The sequence below is a fragment of the Narcine bancroftii genome, chromosome 12, assembly GCF_036971445.1.
Source record: "Narcine bancroftii isolate sNarBan1 chromosome 12, sNarBan1.hap1, whole genome shotgun sequence".
NCBI classification, from domain to species: domain Eukaryota; kingdom Metazoa; phylum Chordata; class Chondrichthyes; order Torpediniformes; family Narcinidae; genus Narcine; species Narcine bancroftii.
Genome location: NC_091480.1, coordinates 98,557,564 through 98,580,760, shown reverse-complemented (window position 1 = coordinate 98,580,760; position 23,197 = coordinate 98,557,564). Strand labels below are relative to the sequence as shown.

The following is a 23,197-nucleotide window of genomic DNA, read 5'->3' as shown; positions in this document are numbered from 1 at the left end:
AGATGATTTGAACATCTACTTTTTGATTTTCTCATAAACCTAATTTATGTTTGTAGTAAGTTTTTGCTTTGTGCTGCTAGTTTGGGTTTCAAAAAAATTGCATTATTCATGTGAAGCCCAGTGTTCAGAGTGGGTGTTTAAGAGGAAAGGTGATGCTTAATTATCTGTGATCATGTCAGATCTATACCATAAAGGCAGCAATGAGCAAGAACAATTCAAAGACGTTTGATTTTTTATGCCTTTGCACTTTAAAATCCATCTCATAACAGTTATAAATTTAAAAGATTTTACATTTAGAAATACAGCGCAGTAACAGGCCTTTCACCCCATGGGTTTGTGCTGTCCAATTACATCCAAATGACTTACAATCCCAGTATGTTTTTTAAAAAGTGGAAGGAAATTGGAGTCAATCCCTTACAGACAGTGCCAGATTTGAACCCCAGTCGTTGGAAAAACATGCAAAACTAGGCAAAATAAAAAAATCAGAAAACAAATCAGTTTCATTCATATGTAATTGAAATCTGTCAAATTGGGCATGATTGGTATAAATATTACAGAAGCACAGAATTCCTAAATTTTGTTCAGGAAACTTATTGAACCAGTGGGGAGCAACTAACTCCCACAGGAGCAATGGTGTCAAATTTGGATTGAAAGGGCAAAGAGTTTCAATGGAAGAGCATCTTTGTGGCATTGATCATAATTTGGTTGGGATAAACATAATTTTGGAAATGTAAGACAACATAGACACAACAGGAAAATGGCAAGAGAGTGAACATAAATGAACTGAAACCCTCTACACGAGGATCAATCAGTCTCAAACTTGCATTGCTCAAACAAAGTGAAAGAGCAATGCTGTAGTGCTCCCTGACAAGATGTGTAATTCCAAACTCCTGTCTGAAAGAGGAGCAGAATACTGATATTGTAATCAAGGGGGAAATGCATGTAATAGGCCTGATGCGATAAGCAAAAGGATTTAAAATCTTTGAATATGGATAAATTGTCAGGATAAAATGCATGCCAGGCTGTTATAGTAGGCCTGCGGCCATTGTTACATGATTTCTAGCTATGCTGTGGGAGAAACTGATATTATATCATTGTTTACAAAAGGAGGTACGTGTACACTGTGTAACTGCAGTGTGGTGAATTTCAGTAGTGATAAAGCTGTCGCAAAAAACTCTGAGAAACAGCAGAAAGCTTTATTTAGAAAGACAGTCGGCAACACAAGTTGGGACAAGGTTATGTCTGAGTAACTTTTGAATTTTTGAACCAATATCAAGAAGGATTGGTGAAGGCAGTGGTTGCTTCCCTTCTACTGCTATCAATTCAACCCTTACCCACATCTCCTCAAAATACTGCATATGCACCCTGGCCCTCTCTACCCCTCATCGCAACAAGGATAGGATTCCCCTCGTCTTCGCCTACCACCCACCAGCCTCTGCATCCAACAATTTCTACCACCTACCACATGATCCCATCACCATACTTTCCTCTCTCCACTTTTCACAGGGACCGCTCTCTCCAGGACTTCCTCGTCCAATCATCCTTCCCACTAATCGTCCCGTCAGTACCTACGACTGTGACTGAACGGCACCCACATTTCCTCCTTCACCCAGTCCTTCCAATCTGCAGGGGTCATCTTCAGCATCCAGTGCTCCCAATGTGGCCTCCTCTACGTCGCAGGGACTGAACACAAACTGGGAGATCGTTTCTTTGAGCATCTTTGAAAGTTCCTTTTATTGTCACATAATAATAATACTTTACATGATACACTTCAGTTTTGTCTACTGTAAGATCACTGAGACCGATGCAATAATGGGGACTTCCATGTCTGATAAAGGCCTGATGCACCTTCCAAACCAAGGCTACCCATAAATTGGAGGAATGAAATGACATATTCCATCTGGGCACCCTCCAAATAGATGACATCAACATTGACCTCCGGTTTCTGTTAGGCCCTCCCCAGTCTCTCTCTCTCCCTATCCCTCTGTCTCCTTTCCTCCTGCTCCCCACCCTCTTCCCTCTCCATTTAGAGAGCTACCCCTCCCCCATCCCTTCAGCTTTTTTCTCTTCTCCCCTCCCACCCATATTCACCTTTGACTTCTTGCTTATTGGCACCCCTCTGCCCCTTCTTCCTTCAGGCACCTGCCTGCTTTTTGGTCATATCATGACTAACGCATCAGGCCCAAAATGTTGGTTATATCCCTTTACTACCTATACATGTTGCATGACATGTTGAGTTTCTCCAGGACTTTTGTTCATTGCAGTCATTTAATACCGTGTTTAGAATCCACCCAGCAAACAAAATTGTAAAGGTACATAGAATCCAAGAGAGCAGAATTAGATTAAAAAATTGACCAATTGGTAGGAATCAAGAGAGCGATGATTGATGGTTGTTTGTGTGATTAGACAGTTTTACTGAAATTCCACAAGAATCACTGCTCATTCTCCTCTATTTGATATTCATATCAATGCCTTTGACTTAAATGTAAAATGCACAAGAGTTATGGCATACTGGCCATGTTAATAAAGAGGAAAGCTTTAAACATGGAGGACACACGTGATCTGATCAGATGGGAAAAAAATTGGCATGGAATTGAATCCATAGAAATAGGAAGTAATGTGTGAAAAAGCAATGGAAGGATATGGAGAATTGTGGAGGAACTGTGGGATCCTGTAAGAGTATGTCCTTAATGTTGGCAGCATAATGTTAGTGCGTCACACATAGGTGCAGTGCACACATGTCCAAATTTCTTTTTCATAAACGGAGATACTGCTCGGCATCAGGCTCTTCTGGCCCATGAGCCCATGCTGTCCAAATATATCACTGTGACCAATGCACCTACTAACCAGCATGTATTGGAATATGGGAGGAATCTGGAGCTCCCAGAAGAAACCCACTCAATCTCAGAGAGAACGTACAAACTCTATGGACAGTGCTGGATTCGAATCCTGGCCACTGGCGATGCAATAACATCACCCTTGCTCCAACTAAATAGGTACTTTGTAGTTTAAAAACTCCAATAGTTTTCAATAAATTAGCGTACAGAAAGAGATAAAAAAAATATGAATGATATATAAACTTGTATGTATGATATATAATGCCATTGGAAAGAAACTATTCTTGAACCTAGAGGCGTTGAACTTCAGTCTTGTGAAGGGAGTAGTGAGAAAAAGTTATAACTTGGGTGTGAGGGTCCTTCATGATGTTGGTTCCTTCTTGAGACAGAGCCTCACAGATGTCTTCAATGGATGGGAGACAAGAGTCTGTGACGGACTCAGCTATGTTTGCTCCCTTCTGTGTTCCTGGATACTCTAATTACCAAACCGCAATGCAACCAATCAGTATACTTTCCACAGATCACCTGCGGAAGTTTGATAAAGTATTTGAGAAGATGCCAAATCTCCTCAGACTGCTTGGAAAGCAGGGGTGTTGGGGCACCTTCTTCACTATTACCTTCATATGTTGGCTCCAGAAGTCTTCTGAAATATGGACTTCCAGGAAGTTGAAGCCGCTGACTCTCTCCAACTCCATCCCATGAATCCGACAATAAAGAGGCTAATTTCAACTACTACTAGCTGAGAACAAAATTACAGGACAGATCACTCTAACCTACCTATTCTCTATGGTTTAGCATCACCAAGTACCATGCTATTGAACTGTGAAACAATTGATGCACCAAAAAATGATTATTCTCATCAACACCTCGGCTATAACAAGAAAAGGAATAGCTCAGTTAATTAACAAACAACTGTCACTTTTTGATGTACATGAAAAAGGGTCATCTGTTAATCTTCTCTCTTCAAGCAATGGTCAACTATGAAAATACTAAATCAGTGAAAAACACAAATGGAACTCATTTGCGAATCCTAAGCCCAAATTCATGTAATAGTCAGGATCCTTCAAAAATATTATTTAATGTGTTTAAATCAACGTGGAAGGGCAATTCTTTAATAATCAAAATATATTCAACTGAACAACAGAGTGCACACATTTCTTGAATTTAGGGTGAAGGTATTTGAACCCATTCTTCTACAGACTAAAAAAAAATGTTTTCTCACTTGATCCAGAATTTACCTGTACACAACACATAACTTTAATTCATAGATTGACCTTTTTACTTGAGAGATGACATTATTAAGATGGTTACATAACAAAATAACCATACTATCTAAACATGATTCCGAGATTGAATGCAAATAATTCTATCATATTAAAATTCACGCCATATTAAATGTAATCTTGTGACTGCTGTGCACAGTAAAACATTACCTGGAACTGAGTTTTCCAGCTCTCCATTCCATAGGATGATTATGGTTCCTTTTAGTCAGTTTATGGGGTTTGATAAGAGGATACCCCACCCCTCAGAAAGGAACAGCGTGTGCGTGAATGGATTTTAGGTGTGCAGGGGGTTGCACAGGTCCAGACCCACCCTCTCGACATCCCCTCCTGGATCTAGCAGCATGATGAGGTCCAAGACAGCCAGGGGAAGTTCTGTTGCAGTGAATGGCCAGACCAAGCTTCGATGCGAGGGATGCCCTTTCTGCGCTTTATGGCACGTGTTTGCTAGATGGCCACTGACCCTATGAGAGGGTTTGTCCGCCCTTTGACAGGTCCTGTTTTTCATCCTGTAGGGTGTCTAGCTATCCTCCGCACCAGGCTAGCCGGGTGGAGGAGCTGGTTTAGTCGCCAACCACCTGACCATGTGACAGGTAGTACTGGGTTACTTGCTACCAGTAGCACCATGTGACCTGACCAGGGTACAAACTCACCAAACTGCAATTAGTCTCATCAACAAAGCTCCCAAACAACCGTTCTCTCTGTTACACACAATTTATTCCAGTGGGTGGGTGACAGCAAGATGAAACTCAGGCCCACATCTGCTTACTCCGTAATTCATTGTGTCATTTTGCAATCAGGTATTTTTAAACAAAAATAGTAACGAATCGTAAATGCTGCCAATCTCATTGTGATCAGTAAGAAAATCTTGCACGAGGGAACAAAAAAAAATTCTATCTCCAAGATAAACGGGAGTGGATTCTGCACTGAAAGTGTAAAATCTTTTACCTGTAATTGATACAAATTTCTTCTTAAATCCTCAGTGTTTCGGTAACCCAGATTTTCCTCAGAAATGTTGGCAGTTCCGTGAACAAACAGATTTTGCCCCCCTCCAATCGTGTGAACAGTTATGAAGTACTAATTCCCTGCAATGAGCCACCAGTCACCCTGAGTAATATGCAACTGAACGTTCCCTCTCAGGGAGAGGGAAAGATAAGTATTCGGCAAATTTCCATTTAAAAGATTTAATGCAAGGAAAAGAAAATCCATCATCATTCTTGCTGGGAGGAGAGAGAGAGTGAGAACAGGTGCAGGAAAAAAATGGAGGCAGTTGAGAGTAAACAAGATAATCTGCAGATGCTGGGCTCCAGCGCAGTAACCAAAGGTACTGGAGAAATTCAGCAGGTCAAGATTCAAGATTGTTTTATTGTCATGTAATAAAATAGAAAATGTGATCTTATGCAGAACTTCCTTTAGTTTACTGCAAAGCAGACAAAGATTCACTATCAGCAAAAACTGCCCAGTGCCCCTTTCAGTCAGAGAAAGAAGCAAAAGAGAGTGCCCCTCTTCTCCCCCCGCCCCCCCCCCCCCAAGTCACTGAATGTCCATGGCTTCGCCTCTAGGGCTCCTGCAGCCTCCACAGCCAATATCCAAACCTCAACCTCCTCCCCCCCCCCCCCCCCCACCAAACTGGTCTGCTGCCAAGGTCATCATCCCGTGGGCCATCGTCTCTGCTTCTCCTTCTCAAACAGGGAGTGGTCTCCCTGTTCTCTGGTGCCCTGAGCCAGTCCTCCACTCCCTCGAAGTCTGCAACCCCTCGTGACTGCTGATCATAGTCGCTGCCATCTTGGCCTCCAGAGGACGGACAAGGCAGTCAACATTTCGGCCTGAGCCCTTCTTCTGGAGGGTCGGAAGTTAAGCAAATGACTGAATAAAAACGTGGTGGAGGGAAGAGAAAGGGGGGGAGGAATGTAGTCGAACAGGCAAGAGGTATATAAGGGAAGAAGCTGAGGTGAAAAGTGAAGAGGGCATAGAAACTCTCTCATAGAGTTGAGAATCCTGTCAATTGAGGTAAAATAGAAGAAAAAAATCTAAAAGATACTGATGTGGAACAAATAAGATGAAGAAACTAGGCAAATGGAATGACATCCTTCAGAAAGTAGATTAGATGAGATAGCAGTGGAATCTGTACAGTCCTAGCTCCTACAATATTCCCTTCTAAGGCCTGCTGCCTCGTTTTTTTTGCGCTGGGCAGAAATGTGCTTCCCCTTTCTGTCTCCCTCCGCCTGCTTGGGGCTCCATGCACTGGGATTGCTTCGTTTTTCTCATTACTCATTTTACCCTTCTCTCTGCGACCAGAAGTTAGGTTTGACAGGTTCACCTGCTTATCATCTTAATCTCTACCACTCAGAGTGAAACGCATTGCAATATATTAGCAGTTTCTGTATTTGTCCATTAAAACATTTTTCAACTGAAAATGATGAGCTGCTTTAGAACTGTGTCACAGTGGAAAGGACAATGTCAACATTTACTGAAATTCTTTTTGTTAAATCCCTGCTTGGACTGGAAAATAATTGGTTCCTGCAGCTGTTTGTGGAATCCTTAAGCATTAACAACTGCAATCAGCTGGCTCAGCGTAAAGAAATCATCCTGTTCTGATGTGCACCGGGCAGCAACTACATTTCTACCGCCCCACTTGGTTGAAATACAAAAGTTAAGCAAAATAATTTTGAAAGAAGAGCCAATATGAACTGGTTTTGAACACCTGACTTGTGGGCATTCCTGATTCAAATACACTGCCTTAATCCTATTAAATGTAAAAATCTGACATATGCACAAATATTCATTCCTCCCTCTCCTCACCTTTAATCACTGTTCTTTCTGACCAGTCACATGTGCTTTTGATGTCATGCTTCACAATAATGTGGAGATATGGTTACCATATCAAGCTCTTCCTGCCTCTCCTGAAACAGAATCTGTGGATCCCACATCAGAATCAACAGAAAATTATTCTCAACCACGTGATACTGCCCAAAGAATAACATCTTGTTAATGTGATTTATCAATGCTGATTTCTATAGAAATTTTAGGTCGAACTCTGCAGCAAAACAAGATTGTAAAGGAGGGGGCTTCACTTTTGGCATCTTTGGAATTTCCACTATTTAATTCTGCATGTGTATAAAATGCTGTTAGTTTTGTCCAGTTAGTTCCAATCAACTCACCAATATTCGCACTGCCAAATCTGAGTTATTACATGTTGTTAAAACTATCTTTAAATGTTTATAATTTGAAGAAGTTTTACTTTTGTATCCTCATAAATAATTTGGTTAAATAAACCCAAACATTTCTGCTCAGTCAGTCCATTCAAAGCTCATAATCAATTGAAAGGTTGGGGGGGGGGGGGTGGAGACGAAGAGAGAGAGAGAATGATGTTGGCTGTCCTCGAGGTCGGGTCTAACATAAATGTCTTCAATAGACACGATGGACTTGGTTAGATTTGCCACCTTCTGTGTTCCTGGGCACTTGGGTTCCCAAACCAGACTGTGATGCACCCAGTCAGTATACTTTCCACATAACATACTAACCCATTTCAATTCTCCATCCCATTCCCTTGCCAACATGTCTGTCCATGGTCTCATGTACAGCCAGACTGAGACCATCCGTAAATTGGAGGAACAACACCTCATCTTCCAACTGGGCACCCTCCAACCAGATGGCAATAATATCGACTTATCTGGCTTTCATTAAACCCCTCCCCCTGCTTTCCCATCGTCTCTCCATTCCCTGTCTACTTTCGTAGAGACATGGTAAATTCGACCAAATCCCTTAACACATCCAATTAACACCTTTTCTTGGTCTGGATTCCTCCCCCATTGTTTGAATTCTGAGACGTTCTGATATATCCTGCTTCTGCCTTTTCCGATTTTTCCTTGAAGAAGAGCTCAGGCCTGAAACATGGGCAATATATCTTTGACCCTCCTATGGACACTGAAAAGACTAGCTGACTTCCTCCAGCATTTCGATGTTTTTAATACTAAATCACCATAAACTTCTTAGAAAGTAGAGTAATTCAGTACTTAGAAGTAAAACATGAAAGTCTGCAGACACTGTGGTTGAAGAAAAAATGCTACGCTGGAGAAACTCAGCAATTCAGTGAACTTGATGAAGCAGAGATGAAGATACAATAACCAACGTTTCAGGCTTGAGGCCTTTATCAAGATGTGAGCCAAATGTAGGTGCCCACACTGACAAAGGGCCCAAGCCTGAAACGTCGGTTACATATCTTTCTCTCTGCTATATAAAGTCCACTGTTTGACCTGCTGAGTTTCTCCAGCTTTTTATTTTCACTTCAGTACTTGTCTTTTTCCAAAAGATCTATGATCTGTTACAGATGAATGAGGTCAAGATTCCCATTATCCAACCTTTGCTGGCATAAAATTAGATTCAATGATAAATCCAGTGGTGGAGGAAACAGTCAGGTGCTCTGGTGCCTGACCTTCAAGGCTATTGGTCAGCACAACCTGGCCCACCGTCAGGCTAAAATGTAGTCTTTAAAGAACTAGAAATTCAGTTTAAGAATGAATGTTCTAAAGCCCGTTGAATGACCTCGAGAATTCTGTACTTAACAAAAACAAAGCAAGATCTTGACATTCAGCCAAAGTGAGAACTTGAGCTAGGAGAGTTAGGTTTGCTGACATGAGACCAGGCCATTTTAACTCTGGGAGCCAGCCTGATCGTGTCAGGTTAAGATCATGAAGCAGGTTGACTGGAGAAATTATAAGACAATCGAAGCAACCACACCAAGCCAATTACAGGGATGAGATTCAGATTTCAGATTTATTGTCAGAGTACATACATGACATCAGATACAACCTAGTGAGGCAAAATTACCTCTTAATAGTAGTGCAAAAAAAACTGTCCACAACATACATGGAAACAAATAACGACTGTAAACAAGTACCAAATGTAAAAAACCAACTGTTCAAAACAGAGAGAATTTTTTTAAAAAATCAATAAAATGAACAAGTAAAAGTCCTTAAATGAGTCCCTGATTGAGTTTGTCGTTGAGGAGTCTGATGGTGGAGGGGCAACAGCTGCTCCTGAACCTGGTATTGTGAGTCTTGTAACACCTAGACCTCTTTCCTGATGGCAGCAGTGAGAACAGAGCTCTCCAACAGCAGCATTCCCTGTAGATGTTCTCATTAGTGGGGAGGGTTTGCCTATGATGTCCTGGGCTGTCTGTGTCCACTACCTTTTTCAGGGCTTTACACCCAGTGGTCCTGATGTCCCCATACCGGATTGTGATGCAGCCGGTCAGCACATTTTACACCACACCTCTGTAGAAATTTACCAGGGTTTCTGGGGTCATACCAAACCTCCTCCGGAAAGTCCTGAGGATGGTGACATGCTTTCTTCATGATACCATTAGTGTATTCAGTCCAGGAAAGATCCTCCGAGATAATGACTCCCAAGAACTTAAATTTTCTCACCCTCCCCACCTTTGATCCCCAATGATCACTGGATTTTATATCTCTGGTTTTCCCTTCCTGAAGTCAACAATCAGCTCCGAGGTTTTGGTGATATTCTGTGCAAAGTTGTTGTTGGTCCAACATTAGCCAAGTTTTCAATCTCTATCCTGTATACTGACTCATCACCTTTCCTTATACAACTCACTACCTTGGTAGCATCAGCAAATTTGTAGATGGTGTTATTGTCGTACCGAGCCACACAGTGGTAGGTGTAAAGTGAGTAGAGCAGGGGGCTAAGAACATGGCCCTGTGGTGCTCCGGGTACTGATGAAGATTGTGGAGATGTTCTTGCCAATCCTCACGGAGGGTGGTCTGGAGTTGAGGAAATCCATGATCCAGTTACATAGTGGGGTGTGTGACAAAAGGAACTAAAGGAAGGGGGATGCCAAGTATCCCTTATAAACCTCAGCACCTGCATTTCTGCTCCCCCGACATACAAATACACGACAAATTGTACTTGTGTGGATCTGTAACAAGTTTTCTCATTCCAACTTCTCCAGTAGGGATACAACACGAGCCACTGTTGTATAGGTAGAAATAAAAAAGACTGGACGACACTGATTGAGCCCTAATGTTTCCAGCTAAATTACATCATCAACTTGAGGCAAAAATCTGTGATGCAGGAGGAGCAGGTTAAAAATAAGTGATCTGGATAGTCGTCCACTATTTAACTTGAGAGAACTATCTGGTTAATCATTGTTTCACTTGCTTAGAACAAGCAGAAAAAAATAAATTAATGCCCATCTCAAATGATAGGTTTATGGGGATGGAATAGTGGCTACGAACCTTAAAATACAGTAAGGAGAAGCCATTGTAAAAATACTGTGGCTGAGCCCAATATTAAGTCCAATTAAGATTTTGCACAGTGAAGTTACTCCAACAGCTTGATTCATCAGGCACATTCAAATCATTCAGCTAATTTTTACTTCTAATTTTACATAATCAGGAGTTAAAACAAGAACAGGCTAATTTTGACTGTCCTTTTCACAATTCACAAATGACTGGTCCAGAAGCATTTTCAATCACACCAGTGTAGATTCAAGAACAATTTTCAAGCTATTCCAAATTTGTTTAATTGACATTTAAATTTCCCATCTTTGAATTTATCACCAGTGTCTTTGCCTCAGAATTATTAGTCATACAGCACCATGTTACCACATAAATTAAGAATCAGGAACAACGTTAGGCAATTCAGTTGTTCCTGCGTTTGGTAAGATAATGGCCGATCTTCAATCGTCTCATCACTTCACTACATTTCCAAATATCCTGATGTTTTTCCAAACCAAAAATCTTTTGAACCGTCTTGAATATACTCAAAGACTGATCCTTCACTGCCCATTTGGTTAAAGAACCCAAAAGAATAATTAGCACCAAGGTAAAGACTTCACCCCTCCTTCTCAGTACAGAGTGTCTGGCTCGACACTTGGAGACTGTGACCTTTGATTCCACCTATCCCAGCTTGGAGAAACAACATTTGTGCATCTACCCTGTTAGATGCTTCAATGAGGTTACATCTCAGTCTTCAAAATACTGGAGTATAGGTCTGTTTAATTCCTCAACACAATTCCTACTCCATCGCAGGAAGCAATCTGAAACTTTGGGGCACTGGTGCCTATTATAAATATATTTATTCTTCAGGTGGGAGGAGAGCAGAGCTGAGCACACTAACCGAGGTCCTGCCTTAACTGGGCCAGACTTACAGTACGACATACAAGGCCGATATAAAGTGGCTGAGAGAATCAACTTTCAGTTGGAATTCACAATAATACAGCAGCTGCCAAGGTTTCAGTTTACTTTAAGAATATCTTCTCATTTCACCATGCAAGAATTGGCAGTTGGGTGTGCATCCAAATCTCTTTTAATCTTCCAGCATTACGGGTGAAAATATTATGTCCTTCCTGACAGCTGCAACGCAATGTTGCCATGTCAACGAGCTTAACATTGCACAGCTTTTTAATCAGATGAGCAAAAGGCAAAAAGATCATCTGCATATAGTAGTGGAAAGAGCGGAATATTTTAGGCAAATGCACAAATGTAGTGACGTCATGTATCCGGCTGACTGATTGCTATTGATGATGACTGTAGATTGGCTCCATCCTACTGGTCTAACAGATGGCGCAACTTATCCCACTGGTCAGTAGAGGTGGCTTCTTCTGTTATAAAAAGCCTATAGTATGGTACAAGACTGGTCCTTGCTTATGGCACATCACCAAGTAATTTGAGGAGGGATTGGGCCTAATGCAGGCAAGTGAGACCAGAGTAGGAGGGCATAAAGTTCGACATGGACAAGCTGGGCTTGTGGGCCTGATTTTGTGCTTTAAAATTCTACAACTCTAAACACTATTCCACACTTGATCGATGATATTGTCATCTTTCTAGTAATCAAGCTCCTCTACTCCAGGTTCCCCACAACATAATGAATGACCAAAGTCCAATACTCCCAAAGAGCCAAGGGTTTAGAATGAGCACCGATACCAATCTGACGATAACTATATGAATCACAGAAGACCAGGTTTTCACCCTTGAAATTCCATTGGACTGAAATAGAAAATTTAGATTTTTCAATACCAGTTCTTCTGTTATTTCTTATTCCAACACCCAATAAGTAAAATAATGGAAATTTACAAAATTTACTGCAAAGAATCTTCATTTTTGGTTGATCGAAGTACAGGAACTTCCAAGTAAAGATATCTCCACTTTTCAGGTGTGACATATAGGGATTTTTACATAAATAATGTTTCTACAATCAGGCATTAATGCCTCATGAAAATATTAGCATAGCAAGGGCATATTAACAGAAGGTTTTCAGGCTGCAGTCGGTCTCAAAATGTTCTCGGTTGTCAAGGTCATTTCATGCAATAGAGGTAAACTGAAAGGGGTAGATTGTGAATAATCCAGTGTGGTTCTGGAAATCTCCAAGAGCTTTTTATAATGAGTTGAATTGCTTGGTTTATTATTTTTTTAAAATCTTGACACGTTGTCAATTGTTATCTAATAATTAGCAAAGATCCTTCTTAGAACACAAGAACTGGGTAAAAGCAGAATAGTCAACTGGCACATCTTGTCACAAACACATTCATCCCCTGGTGAAAATCCCCAAAAAGCTGCAATAAAAGCCGAAAATGCCAGAGATACTCAGCATATCTGTGGAAGTGAAAAAGTTAGATTTGTAAGAGAAAGGTTTGTTAACTTGCAGGGAAGGAGGGGGCGGGGGAAGAAATGGCACTGATGAAGTACATGACCGTGGGTTCCTTGGATTCAACCTATCTCCTGGCAGGCTACATCAAGTAGCTGGAGTTATAATTGGACTCTCTATGGAGCATCCAGGATGTGAAAAATGTGGCAGGGAGTTGGTCATGCCACAGATACAGAAAGAGACAGGTGATCACTTCTAATAAATGCATATGAGCAGGTGCATAGTGCAAGAATCCCCTGTGGTCATTTCCCTCTCGAACAGGTATAGTGGGCAGGGTAGGGGTATAACCTCCCAGGTTGTTGCACCATGGAGAGCTGTACTGTACAGAAAGGGATGTACTGGTCTGGGAGAGCCTTCGCATTAGGGGATTTGACTGCAGTGGGGGGGGAGGGGGGGTTAGATTGGTGTTTGCGTGGTCACAAATGAGACTCAAACAATAAGCTGTTGGAGGAACTGAGCGGTCAGTCAGCATCTATGGCTAGCAATAAGGAAGGATCTGCCAGAGGCTAGCCTACATCTCCACAGTGGGAAGCAGTCAAAGGAGAAACAGTAAGTGCTCAGGGCCAAAGAGAACAACTGCAATAACCCTGGATGTCATGGAATATCAAGGGTTAGATAAAGAGAAAGAAAGGGACCAGACAGCAACTTCAGAGAACAGAAGACAATGGAGGCTCAGCGAGAATATAAAATGTGTGGGAGGAACATAAATAGGAAATTAGGAAGACAAACTGGGGTCATGAAATATCACTGGCAGGCAGGATTAAAATTAATCTGAAGGTATTTTAAAAGTACATTAAAAGGCAAAGGAATGACCAGGGAAAAATAAGGCCCATTTGAGTTAAAGTGAAACGTGTACATGGAGCTATAAGGTCAATGCAAGGTCCTGAATGAATACTTCTCACTGATATTCCCAAAATTTACAGACTTTTTAGTGGAGGATCTTCGTCCGCGAAGCCAAGCCAAAGAAGACAGTGACAAGGGAAGGTAAAATTCTACTATGTCTCGATCAATAAAAAAAGAGATATTGAATGCCTTAACAGACTTGAAGGCAGATAAATGTCCAGGGATAGATAAGGGAAGAGACTGTTGGGGCTCCCACATCGATCTTTAAATCCTCACTGACTAGTAAGGTCCCAGGAGGACGGCAAATGATGACCCTATTTCAAAGAGGACAGAAAATCTGGCATATACAGACTTGTGAGACCATCATCATAGCAGGGATGTTATTGAAAAATTTGGAGGGACTGGATTAATGAGCACTTGGAGAATTAGTAGCAGAACAGGTATTGCTAGCATGGCTTTGTCAAGGATATATCCTGTCTGGCCAATCTGATTTAATTGTTTTGAAAAGGTAACAAGCGAGCAGTACAGTAAAGCAGTTTCCATGACAATGTGGAAAAGTCTCTTACACTTCAGACGCTATGACAATTATGAGGGTTTATTGTCACTTACTCAAGTACCACTTAGTGACGTAAAGAGATTTTTGTTTGCTGCAGCTATCCAGGTACGTAAGACACAGTAACAAGCACCACAGGAGGAAAAAAAAAACAAATATTAAAGAATAAAACAAATATTGGCAGTTGCAGTAATGCAAAAATTTCTGTTTCAACAATGCAGATAGATATTTGGAGTTGTGTTATGGTTAAGAAGATAGGGAGGAGCAAGAACTGATAGCTGTTGGAAACAAAACTTACATTACTTGAGAAATGATTGCCTAAAGCATACTTAAAAATTAATTACAAAGATCTCTGCACAATACAACACAATTATAGCTCTTTTTATGGAGCGATGTCACATTGAGGAAAACAAAAGGCTGACTTGCCTTTTATGGAGAATGTCTACAAGACTGCTCCAGCGTCGCTTTTATGGAAGTGACATCAGGAGCCATCCCCAGGGCTGAGGGAGGTGGGGTGAGTGGTTCGGTAGGGCCGCCCGTCACCGTGAGGTCAAACATATGCGCCGAGGAATGGCCGTCTTCGATACCCATAATCCCCCATACCTCTGGAATCACTCTGGGAAACACAGAGCAGTTTCAGCTATGTTGGGGATTATGGGTAATGAAAACTGCCATTGATTCCGCATTAAAACAAAAAGAGGTTCTCGTTATAAAACCCAAGGCTTCTTCCAGCTCTTCTGTCCATCACTGCCCCTCCAGCACGCCGAGCCCGGCTCCGCTCCCTTTCATCCTCTGCTTCTCCATGTCCGCTCCTCAGTATCTCTCCTACTTCCTCTTGGGCCGTGGAGTTCAGCACCCGGGTCCCTTCATCCTCTGGTCCTGGCGGCATGGCGGTCTCTGACTCTCTTCTTGCACCCACTGGGCTTCCACGCTCTACAGGCCGGTCTCCCTCTGCTCCCCTTCACATTGGATGTCCATTCCTGCTCTCTCTGGCTCCTCACTGCCTTCCTGCTCCTTGGTCTCGGTTGCCTTGGTGAAGGAGTGAGGGGTAGAGGGGGAAAAAAATGGGAAGAGGACACTTCCAAGTGGCAAGAGGGAGCCCTAACCACAGCACCAAAGTGGAAACCCTGGTGGTGGGTCGTGGGCCGACGGCGTCAATGCAACGTCATCAGCCCGCCCCTAAGCAGCCGTATTCACCAGCATTGCCTTTATGGAGCGAGATGGAGTGACTCGCTTCACCTCTGGGACAACCCCATCCTCCCTGAACAGATCAGAGCCAACATCCAGCATCCCCCATTGTGTTGTTCTAGAGGTAAGTGAGGCAATGTAAAGGTGGAGAATATCTGCCTTTACATTAACTTTCTTTCCCCCTCCCCCACTATAAAATGGCCTACAGTGATGCAGCCTTCCCGCTCCAGCAACCCAGGTTCAATGTGGGTGAAGTTTGTACCTTTCCTCATGATTGTATAACTTACCTCTAAGTATTCCAGTTTCCTCCCACACACGAAAGGCATGTGGGTTTAGAAGGTCATATTGACTGAGCAAATTACTCCTCTTGTGACAGTGGATGGTAGAGATGAAGGGTAGTGTAAAGAATACTAGTGGGTGCACAGTCTCAGTGGACTAAAGGGGCCTGTTTCTACCCTTCATAACTCTATTACAGAGGGATATTTACATGTGAAGAGATATCCAGTGGGTCAAGTTGACATTGAAGATATTTTCCTGATATCCTCTCAATGTTTCTTCCAACACTTACTCCCCCAAGAAAGACAAATAGTCATGTACCTTAGTATCATCTTTGGAAATGCAGATAGAAGAAAATAGGAGGAATAGGGTAACTCGGTCCTTGAACCTGTTCTCATTTTATCTCCCCTTCCAGTCAACTACCTTATTGTTCAAATGTGCATCAATTCCCCCACCCCCTTGAATGAATCAGTTAAGTGTGCACTAAATGTCTATTTTGTCTCCATAACTTGTCAAATGTATTCCAAAACTATTGCTTTTACGTACAAAAGTAAGACAGTGATGTCAACCACAACACTATTACCCTTTGGAGTCTAGTAGCACTGTTGTTGAAATTACCCTCATCCATTTCTTCCAACGCTTCACTGTTGAACTTTTTATGCAAAAACCACATGGACCAGATCATGCTTTAGGCTTATGGGAGCCAGCTGAACCAATTTAACTCCATTCTGTGACAGCACTAAATTATCTGCTGTATCCAGAGGGGTTGGCCACTGACAAAGTTCAAATTTGAGCTATTATTGGCATTATTTTGGAACATCATGAGCAAAATGAAGGTGTTTCACTGATTTATACTTTTGCACTAAGTAAAAACATTGAACTAGATTGACTCAGGGGCATCAGAATTATAAATGCTGCAAAAGGCAGAGACCAAGAGCCAGACAACAACATGCAAAGCCAAGGGCATTACTGCCATGCAGATGACCTGAAATCTTCACCCGATACATTCATTCAAAAAATGAATAAAACTTCCAAAAGTACCAAAAATGCCACATTTAATTCAAACATTCCCACTTATCATAGCAGTACATTAAAACTCCCGGTATCTGGAACTATGGGGATTGGTAAGTGACGGATAAGTGAAATTTCCAGTTGCTTGAGATTGCCTGTTGCATGATTGGGCACTAGGGGGTGCTAGTTTTCCCCATTCGTATTTTTGTTTTAAACCTATTATTTCCCACAATTTTATTTATGCTGGTTGAGATTTTTACTGTATATATAATCACAAAAAATAAAATTCAGGATGGCTATACATGAGGACCTTAAAGATTTGGCTACAGTTTAGTCAATGTATTAATTGAAGCTTAATATGATGAACCTGTCAAATAGTTAAAAATGTAGAATCTTCCACTCATTTCAGTCTGCCTTGATAACTTTTAATTACCGGAAATGACAATGGTCTAGAATTCAACAACTACTTCACACAAGACATCCATACCTTAGAATTCTGCAACATCCTACTTGTTTCCTTGTGTTGGAAAAGAAATAGACTGCCAAGTGAAACAAGGCACATTAGCATCTTTGCTGTAATATTGGTTATTAATTTTCTGCTGCACTTTTTCCGAATCCAGTTAGTGATATGAGCATTTTATACAACTTGTACCAAAATGCACCGCGGTGTAGGTTACGGACACGGTTTTTATCAATTCACTTTCATGGTAGAATTTTTGCAAAACTGGCAATGAGCTCCATCCCTCATTGCCCTTGAGAAGATTGATTCTCTTGAACACTGTTCACAATAAATTGCTTATCCATTAATGTGAATGTGTCTCTTTTCCTGAGTAAAGGACATTGCACCTATTTTCAGAAATACTTTGGGGACAGCACGCCACATCAGTATTTAGAGTAACTAATTTTCCACTTACTATTTAAATAATCATTTGCAATAAATTTGTCACATTTGCAACCAATTATCCTGAGAGAACACACTTCATTAAGTTAAAACATTAAGAGTTTTCATTCCTGCTGTGAAAGTATTTGGAAAATGACTACAGTGAAATATTTATGGTCCTGCTTTTCCAATTCTTTAGACAAATGCTCAATGAAGCCAATAGCTAAACACAATCTGCTGATGGAACTCAGCAGGGCATACAATAACAGTGGGGAAAAATAATACAGGTTGGAACCCTTTACTGAGGCCAGTCTCCCCCGATGCCTGCTCATCCCAGAATTCCACCAGCAGATTGTGTTTAGCTTCAGATTCCAACTTCCGAATTCTCCCATGTGTCTCCATGAAACCGATAGATCAGCTGCAATACAAGGAAATATTTTAAAATCAATGTTGTATTTGAAAAACAAAATTCATTTTTATTTTACTAAGAAACCCATCTCCCGAATTGAGAAGTAGGGATTCCTCAAACACATGAGGAAAGATGCAAGAAATAGCAACAATCCCCTGGTTCTGCTACATCAGCAGTCACTATTTTATTTGGAATTGATTTGTTATTTTCGCATACATTGTGGAACATGATAAATCACAAGCAAAATAGCATCACTGCATATAAAGTCTTAATATACTGAAAGCCCCCGTTTTCTTCATAAAACAAGGAAATTTTCTTTCAATAATTCTTTACCTTACAACATCAGATTCAGGCCCCAACTGGAGAAATAGTGCTCATTGGTTCTGATCTAAAGGAAAAAAACCAAGCAATCAATCAACCCTACACTTTGGCTTGGCTTCGCGGACACTACAGCAAAAACATCTCCACTGCTGGACAGCTTAAAGAATAATGGGTCTAAACTCACTTGCTCATCCCAGAAAGACCATCAAAAACTACTTCTAATGGAACTGAAGCATCAATTGTTCCTCTTGGGACCTTGTTCCAAAATCTGCCACCTGCTTTCTGAAAAAGTGTTTCAACAGTGTTTCCTCAGTACTGCTTCTCCCACACTTACACTAAACTCTTCATGATGCTCAGGTTTGGCAATCCTGTTCCATGGCTGCTCCATTCATATCGAACCGCTGCTACTGAAGTGCCGGCCTTTCTACCTCCTGAAAGAATTTACCACGTTGACATCCCTCCACAGGCAGCCATGACCAACAATCATTCTATGGACATTATATGGTTTATGTATTTTTAACCTTGACTACATAAAGGACACTGTTTGATCTGCTGAGTTTCTCCAGCAGTGTGTGTTTTTGCTTCACAGAGTCGACAGATTTTTGAGTTTCACAATCATTATATGGAGTATCCCAACGACCTCTCAGTCATATTTGAGGACTTCATCCAGGCCAGCTTAAAGGAGATATTCCCAAATTACCATCAGCACGAGTCCTGCAACACTGAGGAATCGAACACTCTCAACCACAGCTGCACCATATCAAGGATGCCAACCACTCCATTCCATGGCCACACGTTGGAAAATCAAATACCCCCATGAGAGGAAGCAGTCTCTGAATCTACTGATCAATCCCTCCCAGAATCTTGTGTTTCAATTAGATCACCTCCAATGGTCCAACTCGTGCAACCAGTTTCATCTCCGGAATCAACTTAGTGAAGTTTACCTGCAGTGTCTCAAATGCAAGAAAATATGTCCCTAAATATGAAAACCAAAACTACATGCAGTATTCCTGTGATAGTACAGATCTATCACCAATGTACATAGTGTATGTAGTTACTGTATCTAGACTGTGCTTACAGCGATTGGCTGAGAGCTAAGCCACACCTATTGTCTGGGCCTTAAAGGGTTGTGTCCCTAGCCAGGTCGGATCATTCCGGACTGGTTGGCCACCTGTGAAGAGTTCCTGTCTTTTGCTAATAAAAGCCTTGGTTGGGATCAACAAGTCTTTGATTCTTTCAACGAGCTCTACAATTCCAGACTCAATTTTTAAAGTTGTATCAAAACTTGCCTACTTTAATACTCCGCAATGTCCAGTATTTGTAATTCAAGACTCCTTTATTGTCAAGCATTAATACACAACTTTTCTATGTGGTAAAGGCACACTGAGGTACCACTAGCATTGTTCAGTACCCCCAACAATGAGAGCAAGAGAAACAAAAGGGAGTCCCCTCAGAAATACTGAGTGTCCATGGATTCACCTCCAGCAGTCCCACAGCCGCGTGGTCAGCTATTCAATACATTGGCAACCCCAAGCTCCTAGATTTTAATCTTCGATAGAACCAGGAAGATTTCAGCGTCCAAGGAGCCTTCAGGAGCTCGTCTTGTCCTGCAACAATGAAGCGTGCTCCAGATTTCCTCAAGACTGTGAATATGGGGATTCTAATTTACCACAAGACTACATTTCAGGTTCTTGTCTTGAAACCCTCTTGAACCCCAGTCCAGATACTTGGTTCCCACAAGCCAGTCTTCAACACCCCACAGCCTGGTGACAGCACAGTCACTTTCCCTGTAGGGTCCTCTCCTCAGCTCGCCGTTCTCGGCAAGGGGATGGGGGGTAATGTTCTTCTGCTTCTCTGGCCCTAAACCTGTTTGCTGATCTCCCAGGAGTTCGCAATCCAACTGGTCCACTGCCAAGCATGGACACTGCCATCTTGGGCAAAGATTTCAGTCATTAAGCAGCATTCAATCTGGAATCTAGCATTGGTTCATTAAATACAAACTAGAACCAATATTGAAAAAAAAATCACAATTCTTTAGGTTTTCAACTGCTGCTGAGGTCACAATGGAAAACGGTGTCTCAGAAAATTACATCAGACATGAATGAAGCAGTATTTATATTTGTCAACAGTCTATAAAGTTTCACATTCATCAATAACCTGCTCACCAATTACACATTTGGGTCTTGCCAGGTGACAAGGCGCCAGGCTTCACCACAGCCTTGCTCCAAATACAGATGAAGACACGCGTGACATGAAAGAGCCCCAAAGAAAAACTAAACCCAATGGGGATTACGAGGAGAACAGTCTAATGAATATAGTTTGCACAAAGGATTCTTTTAAGACATGCAGCGCATGGCAACGGGCCCTTCCGACCCACAATTCTGTGCTGCCCAAATATCCGAAATAACATACAACCCCTTGGAAGAGTGGAAATAAACCAGAGTGCCCAAAGGCTAGGTATTGCACGGTTTGTTTATTTACGCACGTACATTGAGTCTGCTTTTTCTTGCACTGCCAAGAAGTGGTCATTCTGCCTTCCCTGCAGGAAGAATCTTGGGGTTGTGTGACGTTACTCTGACAATAAATCTGGAATCGGAATTCCACACAAACATGGGAAGAACATACAAATTCCTTATAGTGTCAGATTTAAACTCACGTCGCTGGCGCTGTCATTGCGCTGTGCCAACTGCCTCATGGTTAAAGTCACTGTAATGTTAGAAGTCATTTATCCCAGCCCAAGATTTCACTGCAATTCCTCGAAGGCCGATTTCTGGGCCACTAAGTAAACATTTTCCGTAATATTTGAGTTAACATCAGCTTAGGACTGAAAAATAAGGGCCATAAGTCAGATGTAGAGATGATTTCACAATGTTTCATTCTATTTTCAACTCCTTATCAAATAACATGATCTGAACTTGCATAAGGCATATAAGCAGCAGACAACGTGCCACCGAAGTGCTGAGCAATTATCATTTCAATCAAGAGAGTGCCCAACAACCTGGTGTTAAAATCCAAGGCATTACCATTCCTGAGTATATCACCATTAAAATCTTGGAGGTCCCCATTAATTAGAAACTCAATTGGACCAACCATACAACTGACATCCCAAGGTCCTTTCAACACCTATAAGGCACATGCCAAGAAAACTATGATAAACTCTCTACGCCTATGGATCAGTGTGGCTTCCAAAGTTCTCAAGAAAGTTGGCATCATCTGACTGGCATCCGATCAACCAATCTACACCATTATTAACTCCACCAACAGTGCACAATAGCTACAGTGTGTACAGAAAGCACTGCTTCTTTTTTTACCCAAGCTATTCATCAGCACCTTCCAAACGCACACTCTCTATCATGAAACATGGCCTGTTTCCGCTCCGTAAATGGTTATATGGGATGAAAGAAGTCCTCGCCCCACAGGTGTTTGGAAACACCACCACTGCAAGCTCCCTTCTAGCTTATAAATCATCCTAACTTGGTAATTTTTTGGCAATCCTTCAACATCACTCTGCCTCATCCCTCGATCTCCCCAAATAACAGCCCCGCCGAAGTACTTTCACCAAAATAATTCAATCAGTTCAAAATGGCAGCCCACCACAATATTCTAAAGGGCAATTAGGGATTGGGAATAAATGTAGGCATTCAAATAAATAAATTATTGAAAGAAACTCTAAAACTTAACAGTCACATTAAAAATAGTAGAACTCCACGTGAATGCAGGTAGCCCACAATTAAATTCCTGGCGTCCACATATTATAATTTCAACATTAACACATTACATTGCATTGTTGATCAAATTAACATTACCTGTTATTTTCTTTACAGGTTGAAGACGGACACTGATAGATTGGTGTGTGAGTAGTGGAGAAGAGGGGAGGGAACGGGACATTCCTTCCATTATCCGAATATGCTGCATTCCTTCCGAAACTGGGAGAGATGGAACAGCGTAATCTGGTTCAAAAGCACAGTCGTTCTCTGTATTGGACACACCTTGTTTTAAAAATAAAATGAGAAGAACTTAGTGAGAAATATTGCAACATTTTCCATAATTTGTACAAAAACAGAATACCAGACGGTCAGTGTACTACCACTACCCTACTGCAGAGTTTTCTGTAACATGAAAGACCCATGGAGGTTCATGCTTGGCAGACTAGTCCTCGAGGGTAGCAGGCTCTGGGAGAGCAGCAGATCTGGGGAAAAGACCATTCAGGGTAGGGAACGCAGCTGCAGGCCAGTGCAGGGCTCGACGGCTGAAAGACTCAAACCAAGTTGCTGGTGATCGGCTTCTGGGAACCAGATATCTGACTGGGATTTGAGGAAACCAAAAGCTAGCAGGGGTCACCAAGGGCCTTGACTCTGCCTCATGACATGCTGACTTCTTCCAGCACTTTTGTGTTATTATTCAGGGCAGATTTATCTGTGTAACACACTTCCACTAAAGAAATTCAAATTGGGAACCAATCAGTACACAGCAAAATTCAATAGCACCATTAATGTAGGTGTTCTTTGAGAAGTCACGATCCTGGCATTCTTAATAGTTCTACGTCAGTTTCTCTGTTCAGTAGCATTTGAATTATAATCAGTTGTGGGTTTGAAGTACTCATTCTCCACCTCTGTCAACCAAACATGGGAAAATTTTACAGCATAAGTCATGTGTCTGCTCTTTTCTGTAATTTCCTGGTTCAAAACAAGAATCACAAAGTTGCATTTAGTCGAACTGGAATTTGTATATTTGTATACGTCTTAAGTATACTTCATCCTCAACATCCATTGGAGCGCTTTCATCCCTAACGTCGAAGTACTCGAGATGGCAGAGGTCGACAGCATCGAGTCCACGCTGCTGAAGATCCAGCTGCGCTGGATGGGTCACGTCTCCAGAATGGAGGACAATCGCCTTCCCAAGATCGTGTTATATGGCGAGTTCTCCACTGGCCAC

The 23,197-nt window shown here is 41.7% G+C and overlaps 1 protein-coding gene across 29 annotated transcripts in view; it reads right to left on the bottom strand.

The window, feature by feature from the left end:
• LOC138746747 (protein TANC2-like) overlaps positions 1 to 23,197 on the bottom strand; it is a 502,350-nt gene that overhangs the window by 244,508 nt on the left and 234,645 nt on the right. For all 29 annotated transcript variants that reach the window (XM_069905106.1, XM_069905108.1, XM_069905110.1 and 26 more), the window contains one exon: positions 22,069 to 22,251. In XM_069905106.1, coding sequence (XP_069761207.1) covers positions 22,069 to 22,251 — 183 coding nt within the window. The remainder of the gene's footprint in view (positions 1 to 22,068; positions 22,252 to 23,197) is intronic.